General features: G+C 36.5%; 1 protein-coding gene across 1 annotated transcript in view; it reads right to left on the reverse strand.

Annotated features, from left to right (window-relative positions):
* Nucleotides 1–2,229: 2,229 nt before the first annotated feature.
* The window catches only part of RBM41 (RNA binding motif protein 41), a gene marked incomplete at its 3' end in the record, with an annotated part of 38,955 nt that continues 17,682 nt past the window's right edge, over nt 2,230–23,502 (reverse strand). Inside the window, exons 5-7 of the mRNA XM_024744135.1 lie at nt 5,736–6,139; nt 2,547–2,694; nt 2,230–2,353 (exon numbers count right to left, since the gene is read on the reverse strand). Of these exons, the coding sequence (XP_024599903.1) occupies nt 2,230–2,353; nt 2,547–2,694; nt 5,736–6,139 (676 nt within the window). The remainder of the gene's footprint in view (nt 2,354–2,546; nt 2,695–5,735; nt 6,140–23,502) is intronic.

A 23,502-nucleotide genomic window follows, 5' to 3' on the forward strand; every position in this document is an offset into this window, starting at 1 on the left:
GGCGCACGGGCTTAGTTGCTCCGTGGTACGTGGGATCTTCCTGGACCAGGGATCAAACCAGTGTTCCCTGTATTGGCAGGTGGATTCTTAACTGCTGGACCACCAGGGAAGTCCCCACTACTAGAATTTTTCTGATGTTTTCCTATGGTTATATTGTGGTTATGGATTACTAGGAGGAAGACTACAGAGAAAAAGTACAATTTTGATCACATCATATCAAACACACATACTATCAACATGATTTATGATTGATCTTCGCTTCAATCACCTGAGGCAGTGTTTGCTGGGTTTCTACACTGCAACATTACTTTTTTTTTTTTTTTCTGTATTTCCATACTGTACTCTTTGGAAAGAAGTCACTAAGAGTAGCTCAAAACTAAGAAGTCAGGAGTTATGCTTCCCTTCCTTGAGGTGGAGCATCTACATAAACTATTTAGAATTCTTCTTCATGGGATAATTGTCTCCTCTCCCCCATTTATTGATTCATTCAGTCACTTTATTATTAGTATTGACTCATAGATATTCTATACTTTGGGTTATAATCCAATACTAATTTAGTGTGTTGTACATTCCCTGTTTTTGTTTGTTTGATAAACTATTTTTCTTCCAATTTTAAATAATTGTTCTTCCTGGATACAGAATTCTAGGTGGGTGTTTCTTTCATCACTTTAAATATTTTACTCTACTCTCTTCTTGCTTGCATAGTTTCTGATGAGAAATCCAGTATAATTATTATCTTTGTTCTTCTATAGGTAGAGAGTTTTTCTCTGGTCATTTTCAAGGTTTTTTCTTGGTCTTCAGAGTTTTCTGTGTTTGAACATGATATGCTTAGGTGTGTTTGTTTGGTATTTATCCTACTTTGTGTTCTTTGCTTGGATTCTGAATCTGTGGTCTGGTGTCTGTCATTAATTTTGGGAAATTCTCAGCCATTCTTACTTCAAATATTTCTTCTGCTCCTTTCTTCTTCTGCTATTCCAATAATGTGTATGTTACACCTTTTGAAATTGTCCTTGGATATTCTGTTACTTTTTTTTTGTGTGTGTGGTACGCGGGCCTCTCACTGTTGTGGCCTCTCCCATTGCAGAGCACAGGCTCCGGACGCGCAGGCTCAGTGGCCATGGCTCACGGGCCCAGCCGCTCCACGACATGTGGGATCTTCCCAGACCGGGGCACGAACCCGTGTCCCCTGCATTGGCAGGCGGACTCTCAACCACTGTGCCAGCAGGGTAGCCCCTGTTACATTTTTAAAGTCTTTTTTTAATCTCTTCATTTCAGTTTGGGAGGATTCTATTGACGTAACTTGAAGCTTACTAATTCTTTCCTTGGCTGTATGCAGTCTGCTCATGAGCCTATCAAAGGCATTATTTCTTTTTCTTTTTTTTGGCCATGCCGCATGGCTTGCAGGAATCTCAGTTCACTGACCAGGGATTGAACCTGGGCCATGGCAATGAAAGCCCAGAATCCCAACCACTAGGCCACCAGGGAACTCCCAAAGGCATCATTTCTGTTATAGTGTTTTTGATTTCTTGCATCTTTCTAGAGTTTCTATCTCTCTGCTTACATTATCCATTTGTTCTTACATGTTGTATACTATTTCTAACAGACTCTTTATATATTAATTATAGTTATTTTAAATTCCATATATATGATCATTCAAAAACCTATGTTGTATCTCAGTTTGGTTCTGATGCTTGTTTTGTCTCTTGAGACTGTGGTTTTTCTTTTAGCATGCCTTATCATTCCTTTTTTGCTGAAAACCAGACACAATGCATAACATAATAGAAACTGAGATAAACAAGTCATTAATGTGAAGTTTTATGTTAATCTGGCTAGAAGCTGGGCTGTGTTTAATGTTTACTCTAGCTGTAGGTGTCAGAGGTTTTTCAATTTCCTCTAACGTCCTTGTTTTTGTCTCCCTTGTTTTCTTTGGGTTTCCCTAAAAACGTCTTAAGAGTCTGAGTCTTGCAGGTCTTTCGACTGTAATCCACAGTCAACGTACTGAAGCCCTGCTGATGTGGTAGTAAGGTGTGGGGTATGGGAAAACATTCTGCAATCCTATAATTAAGTTTCAGTCTTTTATTGTGCCCACGTACCCAGCCTGTAACCTTCACAAGTATTTCACAGCTTTTATTCTCTTTCTCGTAGATGAGACAGTAAGGCTAGAGGAGCCTGGAGTTGGATAATTTCCCTTCTCCCACACTAGAGAAGGCTTTGGTAAAGTTGTTTTACTTGCTGGATAGCTCTTTGTTAAATAGAAGATCTGGATGTATTTCAAGTTGATTACTTTTCCTGTCACCATGCCAGGAGCAGGAGATTTTTCTTGGCTCTTCACACTGAGAACCCAGTGGAGTTCCTGAAGGTAAAAGTCATGAAAATGTGGGGAACCCCATAGACTGTGGCCCCCAGGTGTTTGTTACTCAAACACTAATCTACACTCTGCTTCCTGCAATTTGTCAAAGTTACCACTTAAGTGTTCCTACCAGTTTATGGCTCTAGTGCTTTCTGCTCCTGATAAGCAGATCTGGGCTGTCACTCTTTGTAATTGCCTGTCTCTCCAGATTTCAGGGTTGCAGTTTGCTCTCTGATGTCAAATCCCCGATGGGTCCAAGAAAAGTCATTGATTTTTAGTTTGTTCAGCTGTTCTTCCTGTTCTACGAGAGCAGTGATGACTTCTAAGCACTTTACATGTTGGCACTGAAACCCAAAGTCTGCAACAAACTTTTTTCATTCAATATTGTTTGAGTTTTGTCCATGTTGATACCTGTAGTTCTATTTCATTCATTTTTTCTTCTGTATAGTATTCTATTTTATGAATATACCATGCTTTATCTATTCTCCTGCTTATGAACATGTATGTTGTTCATAAACAATGCTACTATGAGCATCCTCATAACATCTAATGTGCGTGTGTAAGAGTTCCCCTAGGATAGATACCAAGAAGTGGGATTACTGACTTACAGTGTATGAGCATCTTTCATTTTACTAGATATTGCCACAATGTTCTTGAAAGTGGCTGTACTCATTTATATTCACCCAGCGGTATATTAAGAGTTCTTACTGTTCCATACATTCACCAATACTTGGCACAGTCAGGCCTTTAAATGTATGCCAACATCCTGGGTGTTAAATGGTATCTCATTGTAGTTTATTTTGCATTTCTTTGATTACTAATGAGACTTTATAAGTTAATTGTCCATTCATGTTTTCTCCCCTGTGAATTGCCTGTTCATATCTTCTGGCCATTTTTATTGGGTTGTTTCTCTTTTTCTTATTGATTTGTAGGGAAAGATTTCCTTAAAATGTCTCAAAAAGCACAAACCATCAAATAAAATACTGATGATTTAATTACGTTACAATGAAAGACTTCTGCTTAACAAAAGAAATCAGAAACAATGTTAAAAATATAAGCTACTCACCAGGTGCAGCAAGGGTTTGTATCCAGAATTTTAAAATAAAATCTATAAATAATATCGAAAACTAAATAATCAAAGTCTATAAATAACATTAAAAACTAAATAATCAAATAATGGGCAAAGAAACAGAACAGGCAATTCATAGAAGGTTCCTGAAAGACTAATGAATGTATAAATACATGCATAACTTCATTGGAAATCAGGAACATGCAAATTAAAACCATGAGATACCTTTCAAACACATTAGACTGGCAAAAATAAAAAGTCAAAAACTTTAAAGTCTTAGCAAAGACGTAAAAGAGATTTCTTAAACCCTGCTCATGGAGGTGAAGATACACATACCCTATATCACAGGAATTCCACTCCTAGATATGTAATATAGAACAGTGATTCTTAAAATGTCACTCTCAGACCAGCAACATCATCAGTATCTCCTGGGAAACTGGAAATGCAAATTCTCAGGCCCTACTCCAGATGTATAGAACAAAAAATTCTGAGGGCGGAACCCAGCAATCTGTGTTTTAACAAGTCTTCCAGGTGATTCCGCTGCACACTAACATTTGAGAATCACTGCAATAGAGCAATATTTTTCTGGCCTTTTTGACTGAGATCTATAGGAAGAAATGCATTTTATATTCTGGCCCACATACATATCACACACACACATATTAAACAAAAGCTTCAAGAAACAATAATCATCCTTACTACTCTATGGAATGCACTTTGATATTTTCTATTCTATTTCATTTCTTTAAAAAAATTGCTGGTTGTGACCCACTAATAGTAAATTAAAATTTGAAAACCTGTCCTAGAGAAACTCCTGTACATATGCAACAGGAGATATGTACAATAATGTTTGCTGCAGAACTGTCTATAACAGAAAAAAATGAAAAGAAAAAATCTTCAGGAGAATGGATAAATGAATTATAGTATCTTTCTACAACGGAACGCTACATAGTTCCTTATACCTTTAGAAATAAATTTCAAAAACATGTATATTGAGTCAAAAAAGCAAGTTGTAGAAGGGTATGTAGAGTATGATATCACCTATATTTTTAAAAAATATGTAAAACTATATGTTGTTTATGAATATATAGATATATAGTAAAAATATAAAAACACGGATGGGAACAATAAATAGCAAATACAGGATCGTGGTTACCACTGGAAAGGAGAAAGAGGAATGGGATTGGGGAGGGATACATGAAAGTCTTCAGGCGTCTCCATAAGGCCTTATTTTTTTTTAATTAGGCATATATGGAAACTGTTAAGAATTGATAGAGAATTCCCTGGCGATCCAGTGGTTAGGACTCTGCGCTCTCACTGCCAAGGGCCTGGGTTCAAGCCCTGGTCAGGGAACTAAAATCCCACAAGCTGCATGGCATGGCCAAGAAAAAAAAAGGCAAGAATTGATAAAGATGGCTGGCTTGGTACAAAGGTTTTTGCTATATTATTCTCTGTAACTTTTTATAATGAGTAATATTTCATAATAAAAAATCAATAAAAATCAAGCTACCCTTGAACATCAAGAATATATTAGAAATGCAATCATTCAAAGGAAACTGCTTTAATATTCCTTATCTACGATGCCTTTGTAAAAATTCAGGGACAGCCAGAAGCTAACATTATTTTTTTAGTTTTGTTTTTTAAATTAGACACAATCAAGTATATACTCCAGGGGCTTGTGTTGCTTCTTTGAGTGACATGATAATGAAATTTTCAATTCTGTATGTAACACATACCATGAATGTGAAATAATGATATGATCAACAAAACGAGGATTATTTACAACTTTTCTTAGATATTTGCCAATTCCTCAAGGCTTAGAGGCCCTGTGCTTTCACTTTGCTGCTTAGCTATCAGCAACTTAAGTCATATGTCATATAAAAGCCAGGTGGAGCATTCTGAAGAGAAAACTCATGCGGTAATAGTAAACCCTACTCACAACCAGGCACCATGGCTACCAGATATGGTGGTACTATGAATACTACTTGATTTATTAGTAGCCTAGGAAATTAGAGGTCACTTTTTTTCAGTTGAGGGTTTCTAGTGGGTATGGACTAGAGTCTGATCAAGATTTCTTTAAAATTCTAAGAGTAGCTTAAGACCTTAGAAAACCACAAAGAACATCATAAGGAAATATGTTACTTATATAGTCAGAGCTACTTATATAGCAGAGAATGAATAGTCAAGGTCAAGGAAAAACACAATCACTGTGCCTATGTCATGATTCTTTGGTATAATCAAAGCTAATATAAAAGTATTACTTTAGGTAGAAGTAAATAAAAAAAACCCATTTTTTTTTCTTGGTTTGGCCTATACCTTGTTTGGCTCCCCTGGATTATATGAAGAAAACATAGGAATTTTTCGGATCTCTTCCTCTGACAAACGATTTCTCTGGATCTCATCTTCTGGGACAAATTCTATTGGCTGCGTCAGCTTCTTAGGCCCCGTCCAACACTGCTCAGGTGAATTATCAATAACTTTTGCCACATGGAGACTGGGACCTTTACCCTGTGCTGCCTGTTTTCCCTTGTCCTGGAGTAATGACGGGTTCTCAGCTGTGCCACTATCTCCCACTGATGTAGCTGAGACCAGTGAGTGGGAAGCAAAGGGTTCACCTCTCATTAGTTGGAACTCTTCAAGACGTTTTTTCATTATCATCTCTTGGTAAAAATTTTCCAGGTTGTTCATGGGATCACCTTTGTTCTTCTTTTGGGATTCATCTGGATCAAGACAAAGAGATAGGGAAGTTCTACAAAGCCTACCAATACAACCTTTGACAAATTAATAAAAATTAAAATTTGAATCTCAGATAATGAAACTCTGCTGGGGCAGGTGTTTACAACCTGTGAAAAATGACAATAATATATAGCTATGTTATTACAGTGCATCTTGGGCAAGGCCGGGCTTATGGTAAGGCAAGTGAGGCACCTGGGGTACAAAATTTGAGGTGCTCACTCTCAGGGTCATGCAAGTACATGCATCTAACTGATAAAGACATTTGAAAAATGTTAGTATGGCATTATCACACTTCACAAAATTAATACTAACTCCTTAGCATTATCTACCACTGAGTTCATATTCAAATGGCCCTGATTTTCTCAAAGATATCTTTTTACACTTGGTTTAGGATCTAAACCAGCCATTGGCTGTTATATCTTTTAAGCCTCATTAAAAAAACAAACAAACAGTGCCCCTTCTTTCCCACCCCTCCAACCTGTTTCTTCCCCCAACCCATTGATTAGAGAAACCACATCATTTGTTCACAGAACAAATGAATTTGACTGGCTGCTCCTCATATTATTTAACTTGTTCCTCAATCCCCTCTATTTCTTACAAACTGGCAGTTAAAACTAGAGCTATGCTTTCAATGTGGCCACTAGCCACGAGTCTATTTAAATTAATTTTTAAAATGTCAGTTCCTCTGTTAAATTAGGAATATCAAATGCTCAACAAGCACATGTGGCTAGTGGATACCATACTGGGCAGAATAAAGACCATTTACATCATTGTAGAAAGGTGCATTGGATAGTGCTGATTTAGATTTGGGTTCAATATTTTTAGGCAAGAATCCTCCATATATTATATAGATGTGTATTTCCTATTACATCATGTCATAAGGCACATAATGTTTAGTGGTCCCCTTTCTAGTGATGCTAAAATTGATCAGTGGATTCAGGTGGTATTAGTCTGATCTTTCCATTATGAAGTTTTCCCATTCACATTTCACCTAAGGGGTTTTGCATCTATTGATGACCATTGCCTAAATCCATTAATTTATTAAGAGTTGTAAAATGGGGCTCCCCAATTCTATTATTTATTTTGTACTTATTATTTCTATTATTTCTTCTGTATTTATTATCTGGAATTCTATAATGGACTTACCGTCATCAACTATGTGGTTTCCCTACATACAGTTCATATAGCAAAAGCAGGATAAATGCTTGATTTGCTTCCCATTATTTAAAAACTATAAAAGTAATGAGTTGGCACTTTTTTTTTTTGGCTGTATGTGGGCCTCTCATTGCTGTGGCCTCTCTCGCCGCAGAGCACAGGCTTCGGACGCGCAGGCCCAGCGGCCACGGCTCACGGGCCCAGCCGCTCCGCAGCACCCGGGATCCTCCCGGACCGGGGCATGAACCCGCACGTGCCCCCTGCATTGGCAGGCGGACTCCCAACCACTGTGCCACCAGGGAAGCCCAAGTTTCTACTTTAAAAGTGTTAAAAATGATTCTTTTTAGTATAATTGTGAGACCTGTATTTTCATATATTTGATGTGTTTCAATTAAATGTAGTCATTCTTTTTAGTGGTCAAATTATCCCACTCAGGACTAGTGAAAGTCCCTTAAAATTGGCTCCTGTATTGCTTTCCAGTTTTCTGGCACAGCAAGATGTCTTAAGCTCATCTTGCATATTTCCTGACTCAAAGCTGGAATATTTCTCTAAGGACCGCTGGCTCCTGTTAGTGGGAAATAAATGTTTAGAAACCACAATACGTTGCTAGTTCTGTTCATAAATGTTGAGTTGTTGTTGCTTCTAGGCCTTTTCAGTGAACAAAGGTAGGAAAATTTTTACAAAAAATAAATCATAAATTCATACTGGTATTTCCACTTCAAATTTAAGATTACAAGGTTTTAACTCAAACTCCTTGATTTTTGACTTGTATCTCTTTTCACATGTGCTTAAGATATTGGCTCCTAATGATATTAACAAAATTATTTATTAGCTTTTTCCTACGATATATAGAACTTTTAAATGTCGGTAACAATACTAATATGGTTATCAACAATACTAATATGACTATCAACAACAAAACTACTTAATACAGTTTTATAATTCTTTGCAGTTACTTTTGACCTTAAAATATATCCCATTCGGAATATACAAATACTGTTTTGAAGTCATTTTAAATAATTATTTTCTCTATATGGTTATGCTACCAACTTTATTCATAGTTAGGCTCATTTGCTTCAGGCTGTTTACAAATGTTAAGGATTGATCTTTTTTCCCTTTTGATTAAATTTTTAAACTATGCAAAACATTTACATGGGTCTAAAGTGAAAACTGTGTTATACAGTACCTTCACAGAAGTCTCACTTCCACCTCTGTCCCCTTCATCCCACTCCTTTCCTTCTCCATAAGTAATAATTTTATTAGGTTTTGGATTTATGGTTCCATTGTTTATTTTTTGAAATACAAGCAAATAGGCACAAACACACCACACATATTTATGTGTGTGTGTATATATATATATATATATATATATATATATAAAAAAACCCTGTCTCACATAAAAGGTAACTTACTTCCCTGTCCTACAATTTACTTTTTTGCACTTAGCAATATATCCTGGTGATAATTCCATATTAATGTATAGAGCTCTTCCCTTTCCTTCTTATAGCTGCATAGTACTTCATTGTGTGGATGTACAATAGTTTATTCAACTACTCCCTTACTGATGCACCTTGGTGTTGTTTCCAGTCTTTTCTGCTATTGTGAATAATGCCCTGACAAACAGCCTTCTGCATACAGGATTTTGTATTTTCTCAGTATATCTTTGAAATAGATTCCAAGAAGTGGCACTGCTGAGATAAAAGGCAAATGTGTATGTAATTTTTCTATACATTGCTAAATTCCACTCTGTAGGAATTGTACTATTCTGCATTTCCACCAGCAAGGTATAAGAATATTTATGGAAGGATTTCTTAAGACTCAAAAAGCATTAACCATTAAGGAATATATCGACAAATTCAACTACATTAAAATTAAAAGCTTCTGTTCATCAAAATATCCTAAACAGAAAACTCACGGAATGGAAAAAGATATTTGCTATACAAATAACTGATAAAGAACACAATCATTAGGAAAATGGGCAAAAGACAGAAAAAGGTGCCTCACAAAAGAGGAAATACACTGGCTAATAAATATATGCAAAAGTGCTCAATATTAGAATTCAGGGAAATACTAATTAAGCAGGGAATACCATATTGGCAAACAATAAAAAAGAATACCAATACCACATGTCAGTGAGGCTGTAGAGCAAATGGAGCCCCCATACATTGCTGGTAGGAATGTGCAGCCACAGTGCAAATCACCATGACATTACCTACTAATGCTGAATATATGCTCATAATATGACCCATCAATTCCACTCCTACATATATACCCTAGAATAATTTGGGCATAGTGCACCAGAATACAATAATAAGAATATTTAGATCAGTACTATTTATAAGAGGCCTGAAACTAGCAAAAATATAAGTATCCACCTAAGAAGAATCAATTATAAAATTGTAGTAAGTTTATATAATGAAATCCTATATTACAACAAAAGTGAACAAATTTTGGTTACATATGACCAAGTGGATGAATATACTAATGTATATACTCAAAAATATTTATTCGGTGACTATTATGATCCAGGTAGTATTCTAGGTTCTTGGGACACATTAATAAAACAAAGATCCCTATCTTCAAAGAACTAAGTAAATTATATGGTATGCTAGAAGGTTATGAGTGCTATGAAAAAGTACAGCAGCATAAGGGATAACTGGAAGGGCTAGAAGGTGGTGGTAGTGTTGGTTGCAATTTTACTGTTGGTCTGAGTAGGTCTCATTGAGAAGGTGACATTTGAGAGAAGCCTTACAGAAAGTGAAGTAATCTATCATATATTGGAGTGAGGGTTCCAAGGTGGGAGTATGCTTCAAAAACATTTTAAAGTCTGAAATCAAAGTATTTCTCTGACCATAATGGAATCACATTAGAGATATACTGCTAGAAGAAATCTGGGAAAATGTAAATATCTGGAAATTAAACAACACACTTCTAAATAATCCATAGGTCAAAGAACTTCCATAGGAAATTTTAAAATACTCTGAACTAAATGAAAATGAAAACACAACATAATATTTATGGATACAGATTAAACAATGTACAGAGGAGTTTCCGGGAAGATGGCAGCAGAGTAAGACGCGGAGATCACTTTCCTCCCCACAGATACACCAGAAATACATCTACACGTGGAACAACTCCTACAGAACACCTACTGAACGCTGGCAGAAGACCTCACACCTCCCAAAAGGCAAGAAACCCCCCACATACCTGGGTAGGGTAAAAGAGAAAAGAAAAAAGACAAAAGGATAGGGACGGGACCTGCACCAGTGGGAGGGAGCCATGAAGGAGGAAAGGTTCCCACACACTAGGAAGCCCCTTCGCAGGTGGAGACTGCAGGTGGCGGAGCGGTGAAGCTTTGGAGCCGCGGAGGAGAGCGCAGCAACAGGGGTGCGGAGGGCAAAGCGGGGAGATTCCCGCACAGAGGATCAGGGCCGACCGGCACTCACCAGCCCGAGAGGCTTGTCTACTCACCCGCCGGGGCAGGCGGGGCTGGGAGCTGAGGCTCGGGAGAGGACTGGGGTTGGCGGAATGAACGCAGCCTGAAGGGGTTGGTGCACCACGGCTAGCCGGGAGGGAGTCCAGGGAAAGGTCTGGACCTGCCGAAGAGGCAAGAGACTTTTTCTTCCCTCTTTGTTTCCTGGTGCGCAAGGAGAGGCGATTAAGAGTGCTGCTTAAAGGAGCTCCAGAGACGGGCATGAGCCGTGGCTAAAAGCGCGGACCCCAGAGACGGGCATGAGACAAAAAATAAAATGCATCATGCACTCTGTGCGTGATGTTGTCACTGGCAAAAAAACAAAAACAAAAAACAAACAAACAAAAAACAATGTACAAAGCTTTAAACACCTATATCAGTAAAGAATGTTTTCAAATCTATAATCTGAGCTTCCAACTTAGGAAACTAGAAAAAGAGCGAACTAAATACAAAGGAGTAGGAAGGAAATAATAAAGATTAGGGAATCAGTGCAACACAAAACATTAAAAGTAGAGAAAAATCAATGCAACCAAAAGCTGGTTCTTTGAAAAGATTAACAAAATGGCAAACCCTTAGCTAGACCAACCAAGAAAATAAGAGAGAAGACAAAAATGACTAAAGTCAATTAATTAAAAGGGAGGCCTCATTACTGACCCTATAGAAATGGAAATGATTAAAAGGGAACATTAATTATAACTTTAGGCCAACAAATGAGAAAGCTTAGATGAATGAACAAATTGAAAGGAAGATATAAATTAACAAAGCAGTCTCAAGAAGAACAGCTGAAAAACCTATAAGATATACAGGCTGAATTAGTAATCAACGAACTGCTCACAAAGAAAAGTCCAGGTCCAGATGGTTTCATTTGTGAATTCTATCAAATATTTAAGACATAATATCGACCCTGCACAAACACTTTCAGAAAATAAAGGAGGGAATATTTTCCAACTTATTCTACTATGTCACTATTACACCGAAACCAAAGCTAAGGAAAGACATCACAAGAAAAGGAAACCACAGACCAATATCCCTCATGAAAACAGACACAAAAATCCTTAACAAAATATTAGCAAGCTTAATCCAGCAACATATAAAAATGATTATCACGATACACTTATAAGTGGATTTATCCCAGGAATGAAAGATTGTTTTCACATCTAAAAATCAATTAGTAAAATATGTCATGTTAACAGATTAAAACTTTAAACCACACGCTCACTACAGTAGGTACAGAAAAAGTAGTACACAAAATCCAACACCCATTCATGATTTTCAAAAAATCCTCAAATAATTAGGAATAGAAGGGAACCTCCTCAACGTGCATATGGTAGGCACCAAAGATGCCTGCATCCTACACCCTAGGATCTGTGAAAATGTCTCATGGTAAAAGGAACTCTGCAGATGTGATTAAGTCACTGATTATGCAGGTGATCCCAATGTAATTTACAAGGGTCCTTATAAGAAGGAGGAAGAAGAGTCAGAAACAGTAGGAGAGGTAGGATGGAAGCAGAGGTTGGAGTAATGTGAGGAAGGGGCCATTAACCAAGCAATGCAGGTGGATTCCAGAAGCTGGAAAAGGCTCTCCTAGAGAACCCCAGAAGGAATGCAGCCCTGTGGACATCTTGATTTTAGGACTTTTGACCTCTAGAACTGTAAGAGAAAAATTCTGTGTTGCTTTAAGCCATTAAATTTATGGTAATTACAGTACCCATAAGAAAGTAATATACTGCTAAAGAGCATGCACAAAAACCCTAGAGGTAAGATCATAGTTAATGGTTAAAAACTGAATGTTTTCCCCCTTAGACTGGGAACCAGATAGCAAAGGAAAAAATAACTGTCTTTATTCATAGGCAACATGATTGTCTATGTAGAAAATCCTAAGGTATGCACTGAACTACTATAACTAATAAAAGAGTTTAGTCACAGAATACAAGATGGATATACAACTGTATTCCTATATATTTACATGTAACAATCAGAAAATGAAATAAGAAAAATTCCATTCATAATATCCTCAAAATGAATAAAATATTTAGAACTTAGTAAAAGAAGTATATATAATCTGAAAAATTCAAAACATTGCTGAAATAAATTATAGAAAATCAAAATAAAGGAAGATGCATTCCATATTCATGGATTAGAATATTCAATATTATTAAAACAGCAATTTCCCCAAATTGAATTACAGATTCAACACAATCTGTATAAAATTCCAGCAGGCTTTTTTTGTAAAAAAGTTGACAAGCTGCTTCTAAAATTTACATGGAAATACAAAGGACCTAGAATAACCAAAGCAATTTTGAGAAAAAGGAACAAAATGGGAGGAGTTACACTATCTGATTTCGAAACTTACTATAAAGGTAAAGAGATTCAGAGCATAAGGATAGGCATATATACAGTGTACGCATATAGATCAATGGAATCAACATGAGTGTCCAGAAATAAACACTAACATTTGTGATCAACTGATTTTTCTACAAAAGTGCCAAGAAAATTCAATGGGGAAATAATAATCTTTACAATTAACAATGCTGGGACAATTGGACATCCACATACAAAAATATGAATTTTGATTCCTTATCTCACACAGAAAAATTAACTCAAAATTAATAATAAATGTAATTGTAAAGGCTGAAACTATTCTAGAAGAAAACATAGGAGAATATCTTTCTGACCTTGAATTAAGCAAAGATTTCTTAGATATGATACCAAAAGCACAAGTCATAAAAGAACAAATTAATAAATTGAACTTTATTAAAATTAAAAACTTTTGTGCTTCAAAAACCACCATTAAGAAAACAAAAAGCAACAGACTGGAAGAAAATAATTGCAAAGCATATATCTTGTAAAGGACTTGTATTCAGAATACATAAAGAACACTTACCACTCAATACTAAGAAAACAAACCACCCAATCAAAAACTGGGTAAAAGATTTGAATAGACATTTCATCAAAAAGACATATGAATGGCTCATAAACACTTGAAAAAGTATTAAGATTATTTGTTACTACAGAAATTTAAATTAAAACTACAATCAGATAACAGTACACACCCACAAGAATAGCTGAATAAAAAAATATGCAATAGTAAGTGTTAGCAAGGATGTAGAGAAGTAGGAACGCTCATACATCACTGATGAGAAAGTAAAATGGTGCCTCCATTTTACTTGGAAAACAGTTGGAAACATTGGAAAACAGTTTGGCAGTTCCTCAAAAGTTTATACAGAGTTACTGTATGACCCAGAAATTCTATTCACTCAAGAGAAATGAAAACATATCCACACAAAAACCTGGACATGAATGTTTACAGCATTGTTCATAATAGCCCCAAAGTGGAAACAACCCAGTGTCATCAAGTGGTAAAGGGATAAACAAAATGTGGTATATCTATACAACGGAAAACTATTTAGCAACAAAAAGGAATGAATTGCTGATACATGCTACAACATGAGCAAACTTCAAAAACATCATGCTACCTGAAAGAAGCAAAATTTCAAAGATCATATAAGATTCTATTTATATGAAATATCTAGAAATGACAAATTTGTAGAGACAAAGGTTTAGGGTAGACATGGGAGTAATTTACCACAAATGGGTTCAAGGGAATTTGCAGAGTCATGGAAAAGTCCTAAAATTGGATGTAGTAATGATTGCATAATTCAATAAATTTAGTAAAATGCACCTAATTGAACACAGTAGGTGTATTTCATTATATGTAAATTATATACCTAATAAAAGCTGTTTAAAAATTAAGAAAAAAACCTATTCAGTTTCACAAAATGTTAGAATAGAAAACAGAAAATATACATTAAAGAACAATTAAATGAATGAAAATATATACCATATTTACATTCCAAGATTTGAAGATTCATACTATAAACAAGTCAATTGTCCTTAACTGATTTCCTTGATGGAATCTCAATCAAAATCACATAAGAGGGCTTCCCTGGTGGCGCAGTGGTTGAGAGTCCAATATGTAGAACTTGACAAGCTGATTTGGAAAAGCAAAGTGCCAAAAGTAGATAAAACTCTTTTGAAGAAGAACAAGGTGGAAGGAATTGTTCTTCTGCTGTACCAGGTATCAAGACATTAATACTGATATTGTAGTGATATTGATTCTGTAATAGCTAAAAAGATCAAAGGAACGAAAGTACGCAGAAGAACATCCATGCATATATGAATACCTGATATATGACAGAGCTAGACATACAATAACAGTGCGTGGACAACATTTTCAATATATGGTATTGGGATAGACGGTTATCTATATGAAAAAAAAGAAACTGGAATCCTTACTTCATATTATACACATAAATCAATCAATTTAATGACTTAAATGTAAAAGGAAAAAAATCATAAAGCTTTTAGAATAAAGGACAATATTTTCCTGAGTTCATGTAGGGGAGGATTTATTAATCAAAGTACAAAATGCACTAAGGCGAAAGGAAAAATTAATAAACTTTATTACATAAAAATGAAGAACTTTTGGGCTTCCCTGGTGGCGCAGTGGTTGAGAGTCTGCCTGCCGATGCAGGGGACACGGGTTCGTGCCCCGGTCTGGGAAGATCCCACATGCCGCGGAGCGGCTGGGCCTGTGAGCCATGGCCGCAGAGCCTGCGCGTCCAGAGCCTGTGCTCCGCAACGGGAGAGGCCACAACAGTGAGAGGCCCGTGTACCGGGAGAAAAAAAAAAAAAAAAGAAGAACTTTTATTCATGAAAAGAAAGCATAAAGGCAGTGAAATGATAAGCCAAAGAATGGGAATAGACAATTTCAACACATATAACCAACAAAGAGCAAGTATCCACAATGATAAAGAACTTTTTAAAATTTATACGAAATGCATGTAAGATTAGAGATGAAGTTTGGAGATAGACTATTCATGACATATAATCACAGCACTTTTCTACCTCCCTCTTCTCTGTAGCAGTACTGAAGGTAAGTAGTTATCATTGAGATCTGCCATATCTACCATAGGGCTTTGGGGCTGAACTACTGCTTTGATGCATACCTAGAGTGACCTCTGAAACAAGACTGCATCTGGACACAGATAAAAACAGATGGAAAGACATTCATGCAGGAAACAGACATTTCTACATTTGCTAAAAGGGCAAAAGAATTGAACGGCCACTTCACAAAGGAGGCTATCCAAATGGTCAATAAATGTCTGAGAAGGTTTCCAACCTCATCAAGAAAATGAAATTAAAATCACAATGAAACAAACAACATAGACCTGGACTCCTGAAAAATATCAATGTTCTGAAAATCAGACACACAGATATGTGCAGGTACACGCAGGCACACACACACACATGCAGAGTCAACAGAACTATTCTAAAGCAAAGTAAATGCAATGTGTGATGCCTGATTGCATCCTGGATTTAAAATTGAGAAATCTAATTACAAACTCTATGTTAGATAATATTAGTGTGATAATATTAAATATCTTAAGATCATAATACTGTGATAATATAGGAGACATTTTGTATTCTTAGGAGATACATAATCAAGTATTTAGGAGTAAAACTTCTTAATGTCTCTTACTTTCAAACAGTTTAGTGATAAACCACGCACACACACAAACACACACACACACACCATTCTCATGTAGATGAAAAGAGATGTAAAGCAAATGTTGCAAAATGTCAACAGTTGTTGAATGTCGGTGAGGGGTATGGATGTACTATTCTTTCAATTTTTCTCCATGTTTGAAATTTTAAAAATAGAAGGCATGGAAAATAACACTTTACTAAAGACTAAGAAAATAAAAAGCAATATAAATGAATGCTAATTATTAAGAAAGGGAAGAAAGAATACAATGAAATATAAGCAAATACCCATCAGATTAGAGTCTGACAATATGCAGCATGGACAAGGATGTGGAGCAACCTGAACCTTCACACATGGTTGGTGGAATTTTAACTTGGGACAATCCCTTTAATAGATGTAAAGAGAGTTTACATCTATTAAAGCTGAAGATGTGTGAACTCTTCACCCCTCAATTCCACTCCTAGACCCTGAGAAACTCCTGCACATGTGTCCCAGGATACATGTACAAGAATGATCACAGTAGCAGCACTGATACTTATACCCACACAAATGGAAACAACTCACGTGTCCAACCACAGTAGAATGGATAAAGGTTGGTATGTTCAGATAAAGGAATACTATACTGCTATGAAGAGGAATGAACTATGGCTACACATTTCAATATGAATAAATCTCACAAATATAATGTTAAGTAGAAAGAAAGACCCAATAGAATACATATTGTAAAATTCATTGGTATAGTGCTTAAAAACTGGTAAAACTGAACATGGTTTAGTGCTGTACGTATGGGTGGTAAAAATACAAAGAAATACATAGAAATTACTATCACAAGTCTGGACACTGGTTATATCTGATGGGCAGGGGGTTGTGATATCATTTTTTTCATAGTTACAATTTTTTTATTTAACTATAGTTGATTTACAATATTGTGTTAGTTTCAGGTATATAGCTTCAGATTCTTTTTCATTATTGGTTATTACAAGATATTGAATATAGTTCCCTGTGCTATATAGTAAATCCTTGTTGTTATACATAGTAGTGTGTACAAGTCTATATCCAGCAAAAATTATCCCTCAAAAGTGTAGGAGAAATAAAGATTTTCTCAGACAAACAAAAACAACTTACTCTGCAAGAAATGTTAAAAGAAGTTCTTTGGGGAGAAGGAATATAATATAGGGGCAAAACTTAGATCTACGTAAAGAAAGGAAGAGTATTAAATAAGGAATAATATAAGGTAAAATCAAATATTATTTTTTCATTTTCTTAGTTGATCTAAACAATAAGTGTTCAAAATAATAATAGTAACAATGCGTTGTGTGATTATAGCATGGGGTAAGTAAAATTAACAGGGATTGTGATTTCTGAAGGGCATATGGCGACTCTTGGAGTATTAGCAATGTTTTATTTATTGATCTGACTGAACATATGTTTTAAGTACTCTTTGTCATGATCCTTTTCATTATTCCTTCCAAATTTATGTTCACCCAGGACGTCAGAATGTAATCTTATTTAGAAATAGAGTATTTGCATATATAATTAGGTAAGACGAGGTCATACTGGATTAGAGTGGGCCCTAAATCCAATGACTGGTGTCCTTTTAAGAAGACCATGTGAAGACACAGAGACACAGACACACAGGGAGAATATCATATGATGATAGGAGCAGAGACTGGAGTGAAACATCTATAAGCCAAGGACTGCCAGCAACCACTACAAGCTAGGAGAGAGGCATGGAACAGATTCATCCTCACAGCCTTGCCAACACCTTGATTTGAACTAGCCTCCAGAACTGTGAAAGAATAAATTTCTGTTGCTTTAAGCCATCCAGTTTGTGGTTTTTTGTTACAGCAGCCCTGGGAAACTAATACCTAAAACTGTAGAAGTGGTTTTGGAATTGGGTAATGGATAGAGGCTAGAAGAATTTGAGGTGCTTGATAGCAAAAGACTAGTTACCTTGAAGAGACCATTGGTAGAAATATGAATATTTTTTTCTTGAGTTTTTTTTTAACATCTTTATTGGAGTATAATTGCTTTACAGTGGTGTGTTAGTTTCTGCTGTATAACAAAGTGAATCAGCTATATGTATACATATATCCCCATATCTCCTCCCTCTTGCGTCTCCCTCCCACCCTCCCTATCCCACCCCTCTAGGTGGTCACAAAGCACCAAGCTGATCTCCCTGTGGTATGTGACTGCTTCCCACTAGCTATCTATTTTACATTCGGTAGTGTATATATGTCCATGCCACTCTCTTACTTCGTCCCAGCTTAACTTTCCCCCTCCCAGAAATATGAACGTTAATAGTAGTTCTGGTGACTGCTCAGAAGGAAGTCAAGAGGACAGTAGAGAAAGCTTCTATCATCTCAGAGAATACATATATCATCATGAACAAAATGCTGGTAGAGATATGAACATTAAAAGTGCTTCTGGTGAGGCCTTAGAAGGAAATGATGAACATGTTATTAGACACTGTAAGAAAGGCAATCTTTATCATAAAGTGGCAGAAACTTGGCTGAATTGAGTTCTGCTGTTGGGTCGAAAGTGTAACTTATAAATGATGAACTTGGATTATTTAGCTGAGGATTTCCAAGCAAAGTGTGAAAGATGTAGCCGGGTTTCTCACTGATGCTTATAATAAAATGAGAAAGGAGAGAGTTAAATTGAGTAAATATCTGCTTCAAAAGGAATCAGCACTTGATGATCTGGAGAATTCTCAGCCTACCTAGACAGCATGCTCTGGAAAAAGGGCCAATGGTGTGGCTGGACAAACTTTCACTGAAGAGATTAGGTGTGTGACGCATGGATCAAATCAACCATCTCAGAAGCCAGGAATAGACAAGGGGTTATCCAGAAAGGATCTGTGAAGAGCCCTCATATCTAACCGTGTGGATCTCTTGACATACACAAGAGACTGACAAGGTTTTTAAGGATTTTATACCAGCAGAAACAGTGCCAGCCTGATGTAAAAGTGACAGAGACAGGGTAAAATGAAGGAAGGTAAAATGAAGTCACAAGTGCAAAAGCCAGAGAGGGTGGGGCTGCAGCTGCCCTGGTAGGCTAAGATGGTAGGGCTGTCCCAGAGGACCCAGAGAGCAAGGCTATCCCTGGCGTCAGAAGACAGAGCGTTGAAGCCAGAGCATTACTCTTAGGTCTTGAAATCTAATGGAATTTGCCCTGCTGGGCTGCTAACTCGCTTTAGAACAGTAACCCCTTTATTCCTTCCTTTTTGCCCTTTCAGAATGGGAATGCCTACCCTATGCTTGTCTCATCATTGTATTTTGGAAGCAGACAACTTGTCTAGTTTCATAGGTCTCTGGACAGAAAGGAATTTTGCCGTAGGATGGAACATACTCAAGAGTCTCATCTCATTTAGATGATTTAGATAATGAGATTTTGGACTTTTTGAGTTGATATTTAGATGAGATTTGGGACTTAGACTTGATGCTGAAATAGGTTAAGACTTTGGGGGATGTTGTGATGAGGTGAATGTATTTTGCACGTGAGACAGATATGAATTTGTGGAGGCCACAGGGCTGACTATACTGGGTTGAATAGCGTACCCTCAAAATTCATGTCCATCCAGCACCTCAATATGTGACTTTATTTGGAAATAGGGGGTTGGCAGACGTAATTAGTTAAGATGAGGTCATACTGCATTAGGATGGATCCTAAATTCAAAGACTAGTGCCCTTAATAAGAAGGCTATGTGAAGACATAGAAACATAGACACACAAGGAGACTGTCATGCAATGACAGAGGCAAGAACTGGAATGATGCATCTGCAACACCAAGGAATGCTGGCAATCACCAGAAGCTAGAAGAGACAAGGAACTATCCTCCTCTAGAACCTTCGGAAAGAACGTGGCCTTGCCAACAACTTGATTTCAGACTTCTAGCTACCGTGAAAGGATCAATTTCTGTTGTTCTAAACCACTAGATTTGTAGTTATTTGTTATGGCAGCACTAGAAAAATAATACAGTGATTTTAGAAAAGTCTTCCAAGAAATTTTATTTTATATAGAGAAGGAAAAATTATTGATACACACAATATCCATGAATCTCAAAAATATTATGCTGAGTTAAAGAAGCCTTACACAAAGAATATATAGTGTATGGTTTTGGTTATCTGAAGTTCTAGAACAGGCAAAACTAATCTATAGCATAAAAAAATAAAAACACTAGTTGCCTCTAGGAGAGTGGGATGGGAATTACTGAGAAGTATGGTGGAACTTTCTGGGGTGAGGGTAATCTTCTATGTGTTAATAAGGGTTAGGTTACACAAATGCAGTGGTGTGTTGAACATGGCCCAATGATTGTGTGCATCACTTCCCGACTCCATGTTCAGTGATAACACATTGGTAGCTTGAAACTGGCCATGGTGGGAATGTGTACATCACGAAAACTGGCAAATGATACATATAAGAGTCTCTTTTTCTGGAGAGCTGGCTGTTAAACATTTACCAACACATCACTACAAAGATGTATACACTGGTTAAAAGTCAGCAAATGAATACTTAAGATGTGTGCATTTCATTGCATGGAAATTTTATATCAAAAGAAAAAAATGTAAATATGTAATTCTAGTCAACAATATGTATACTGACATATTTAGGGGGACATATATTTACATTGGCAATCTATTTAAAATACATCAATAAAGTAAGATGGTTTGATAGATGGATAAAGGGATAGACAGATGTGATAAATAAGTAAAATATTAATGTTATAATCTAGTCAGTTATCACTGGGTGTTTGTGATAAAATTCTTTCAAATTTTCTGTGTTTAAAATTTTTCATTAAATATTGGAAAAATATTTTCCCATTTGGATATCAAAAATATTAACATATGTAGTTTAATCCTATCTTTTTTAGGGCTTCAATTTTTATACTTCATTTTTAAACCAACTGCTACTCGTTATGGTATATAGTGAAGGCAGAGAATCTAAACGTACTGTTTGCTCAAGTAGCAAAACAACTGAAGGGCATTTTTTGTTTTTGTCATTTTTTAAAGATAGTTCATGGTAGGAGTACATACACCATGGACACTGGCAAATGGTACAAATCATGTTAAAATCTTGAAAGGAAAGAAGTAATACTGGGGATAACTGACTAAGGTCCCTAGGGAGATAAGAGGGGTAGGATCCAGCACAAAGGAATAAAGATTAACCTTAGGCAGAAAGGATGTCCCTAGCACTGAGTTGAGACTGAAGAAAATTATAGCTAAGATATGTAAGTTATCAGAAAGTCAGGCAGAAAGTGGATGAAGGTTCTTACTGATGGCATTGTTTTCTTTGAAATAGGAAAGAAGACTATCTGCTAAAAATAGTGAAACAGTAGGATAGGAAAGAGTAATGAAGATCTAAAATAGCATTTATAAGGAATGAAATAGCTGACCAGGGACTAGGAGGTAGATTGCTGAAGAAAGAAGGCTCTAGACAATACCAGCAATGAGGAATTTGTAGAGAAACTAATCAACGAAGTTATACTATTTTTCTCTAGTAGTGCTCAAAAGCCATGAATAAATAAATAAATAAATAAGGCAATTAGTTGGATTGATTCTGGGTAGAGGATTTGCTGGGTGGGTATGATACGCAGACAAGGAAGCAAGGAGAATGATTCAGTGGCAAGAACTTGGGTAAATAATGGATGATGGAGTCTAAGTGAGATGTGGAAGGAAGAGGAGACAGGAAGGGGATGACAGATTGGGAAAAAATTAAAAGGTCAAGGAACTGGAGATTTCAACAGGGTTGAAGAAATGGTAAAATGAGTGTAAGAGAGTTGTGAGAGTCAGAAGGATAAGAGAAAGGTTGTGGTTAAGAGTAGTATACTGGAGTTTAAGATTTCAGAGGAAGTATATTTCCAGAGATAATATATGTTGTTTTCCCACTGATTTAAGTTTAGAAAATGGGATATGTATTACACACACACACACACACACACACACACACACACACACACAAAGTTATCTCAAGATATAGTAAAATCACACTTAAAAAGGCAAAAAATCTTTTCAAACCACATATATAAATGCCATGATCAAGAGCACAGACTTTTATGTAAGAACAGACCTAGATTTAAGTCCTAGCATGGTTATTTAACAACTGACCTTGAGAAAGTCACTTATTCCCTCAGGAGCTCAATTTCATTATCTGTAATACAGCCACTACCTTATAGGGCTAAGGCTGAAATGAGTTAATGTGCAAAATGCTTAGCATAAGGAGTAGCACAAATAAGCCCCCTATTAGGAATTGTTTCCAGGTAAGATTAAGTAAGTACACTTTTGCCTCTCCCACTGAATAGAGCTATAAAACCTAGAGAGACTGCATGGAGTACATGAAGACAATGAAAACTACAAAGCAGCAGTTGGAATAGGTAAGAAACTTAGAATTTGAAATAACAAAGAACTCATGCCCAGACACAACATAATCAAATTGCTGAAAAGTAAACAGGGTAAAAAACAAGTAGAAGAATAAAGAGAAAACGTTTAAAAACACATACATTTATGGTTAATTGATTTTCTAAAAAAGTACCAAGACAGTTTAATTGGGAAACGATCATCTTCTCAATGAAAAGTGGCAGGACTATTGGATATCCATGTGCAAAGAGATGAATGTAACCCTAACCTTACACCATATGTGTAATTCAGAAATTAATTCAAAATGGTTCATAGACCTAAATGTATGAGGAGCTAAAACTATAAATCTTCTAGAAGAGCACATATGAGGAAAATCTTTGTGATCTTGGGTTAGAAAGAAATCTTAGTTACAAGACCAAAAGCAGAAGTCATAAAAAAACTTAGACTTCACCAAAATCACAAACTCTCAAGCTTCAGAAAATGCTGTTAAGAAAGGGGACGTCAGTGAAAATGACAGAGTTAAGAACCTCTTGGGGTTTCCCTGGTGGCACAGTGGTTAAGAATCCGCCTGCCAATGCAGGGGACACGGGTTCAAGCCCTGGTCCGGGAAGATCCCACATGCCGCAGAGCAACAAAGCCCGTGTGCCACAACTGCTGAGCCTGTGCTCTAAAGCCCACGAGCCACAGCTACTGAGCCCACGTGTCACAACTACTGAAGCCCACACACCTAGAGCCCATGCTCCACAATAAGAGAAGTCACCGAAATAAGAAGCCCGCACACTGCAATGAAGAGCAGCCCCCCTTGCTGCAACTAGAG

This window comes from Neophocaena asiaeorientalis, unplaced genomic scaffold, assembly GCF_003031525.2.
Source record: "Neophocaena asiaeorientalis asiaeorientalis breed wild unplaced genomic scaffold, Neophocaena_asiaeorientalis_V1.1 scaffold2613, whole genome shotgun sequence".
Taxonomy (NCBI): Eukaryota; Metazoa; Chordata; class Mammalia; order Artiodactyla; family Phocoenidae; genus Neophocaena; species Neophocaena asiaeorientalis.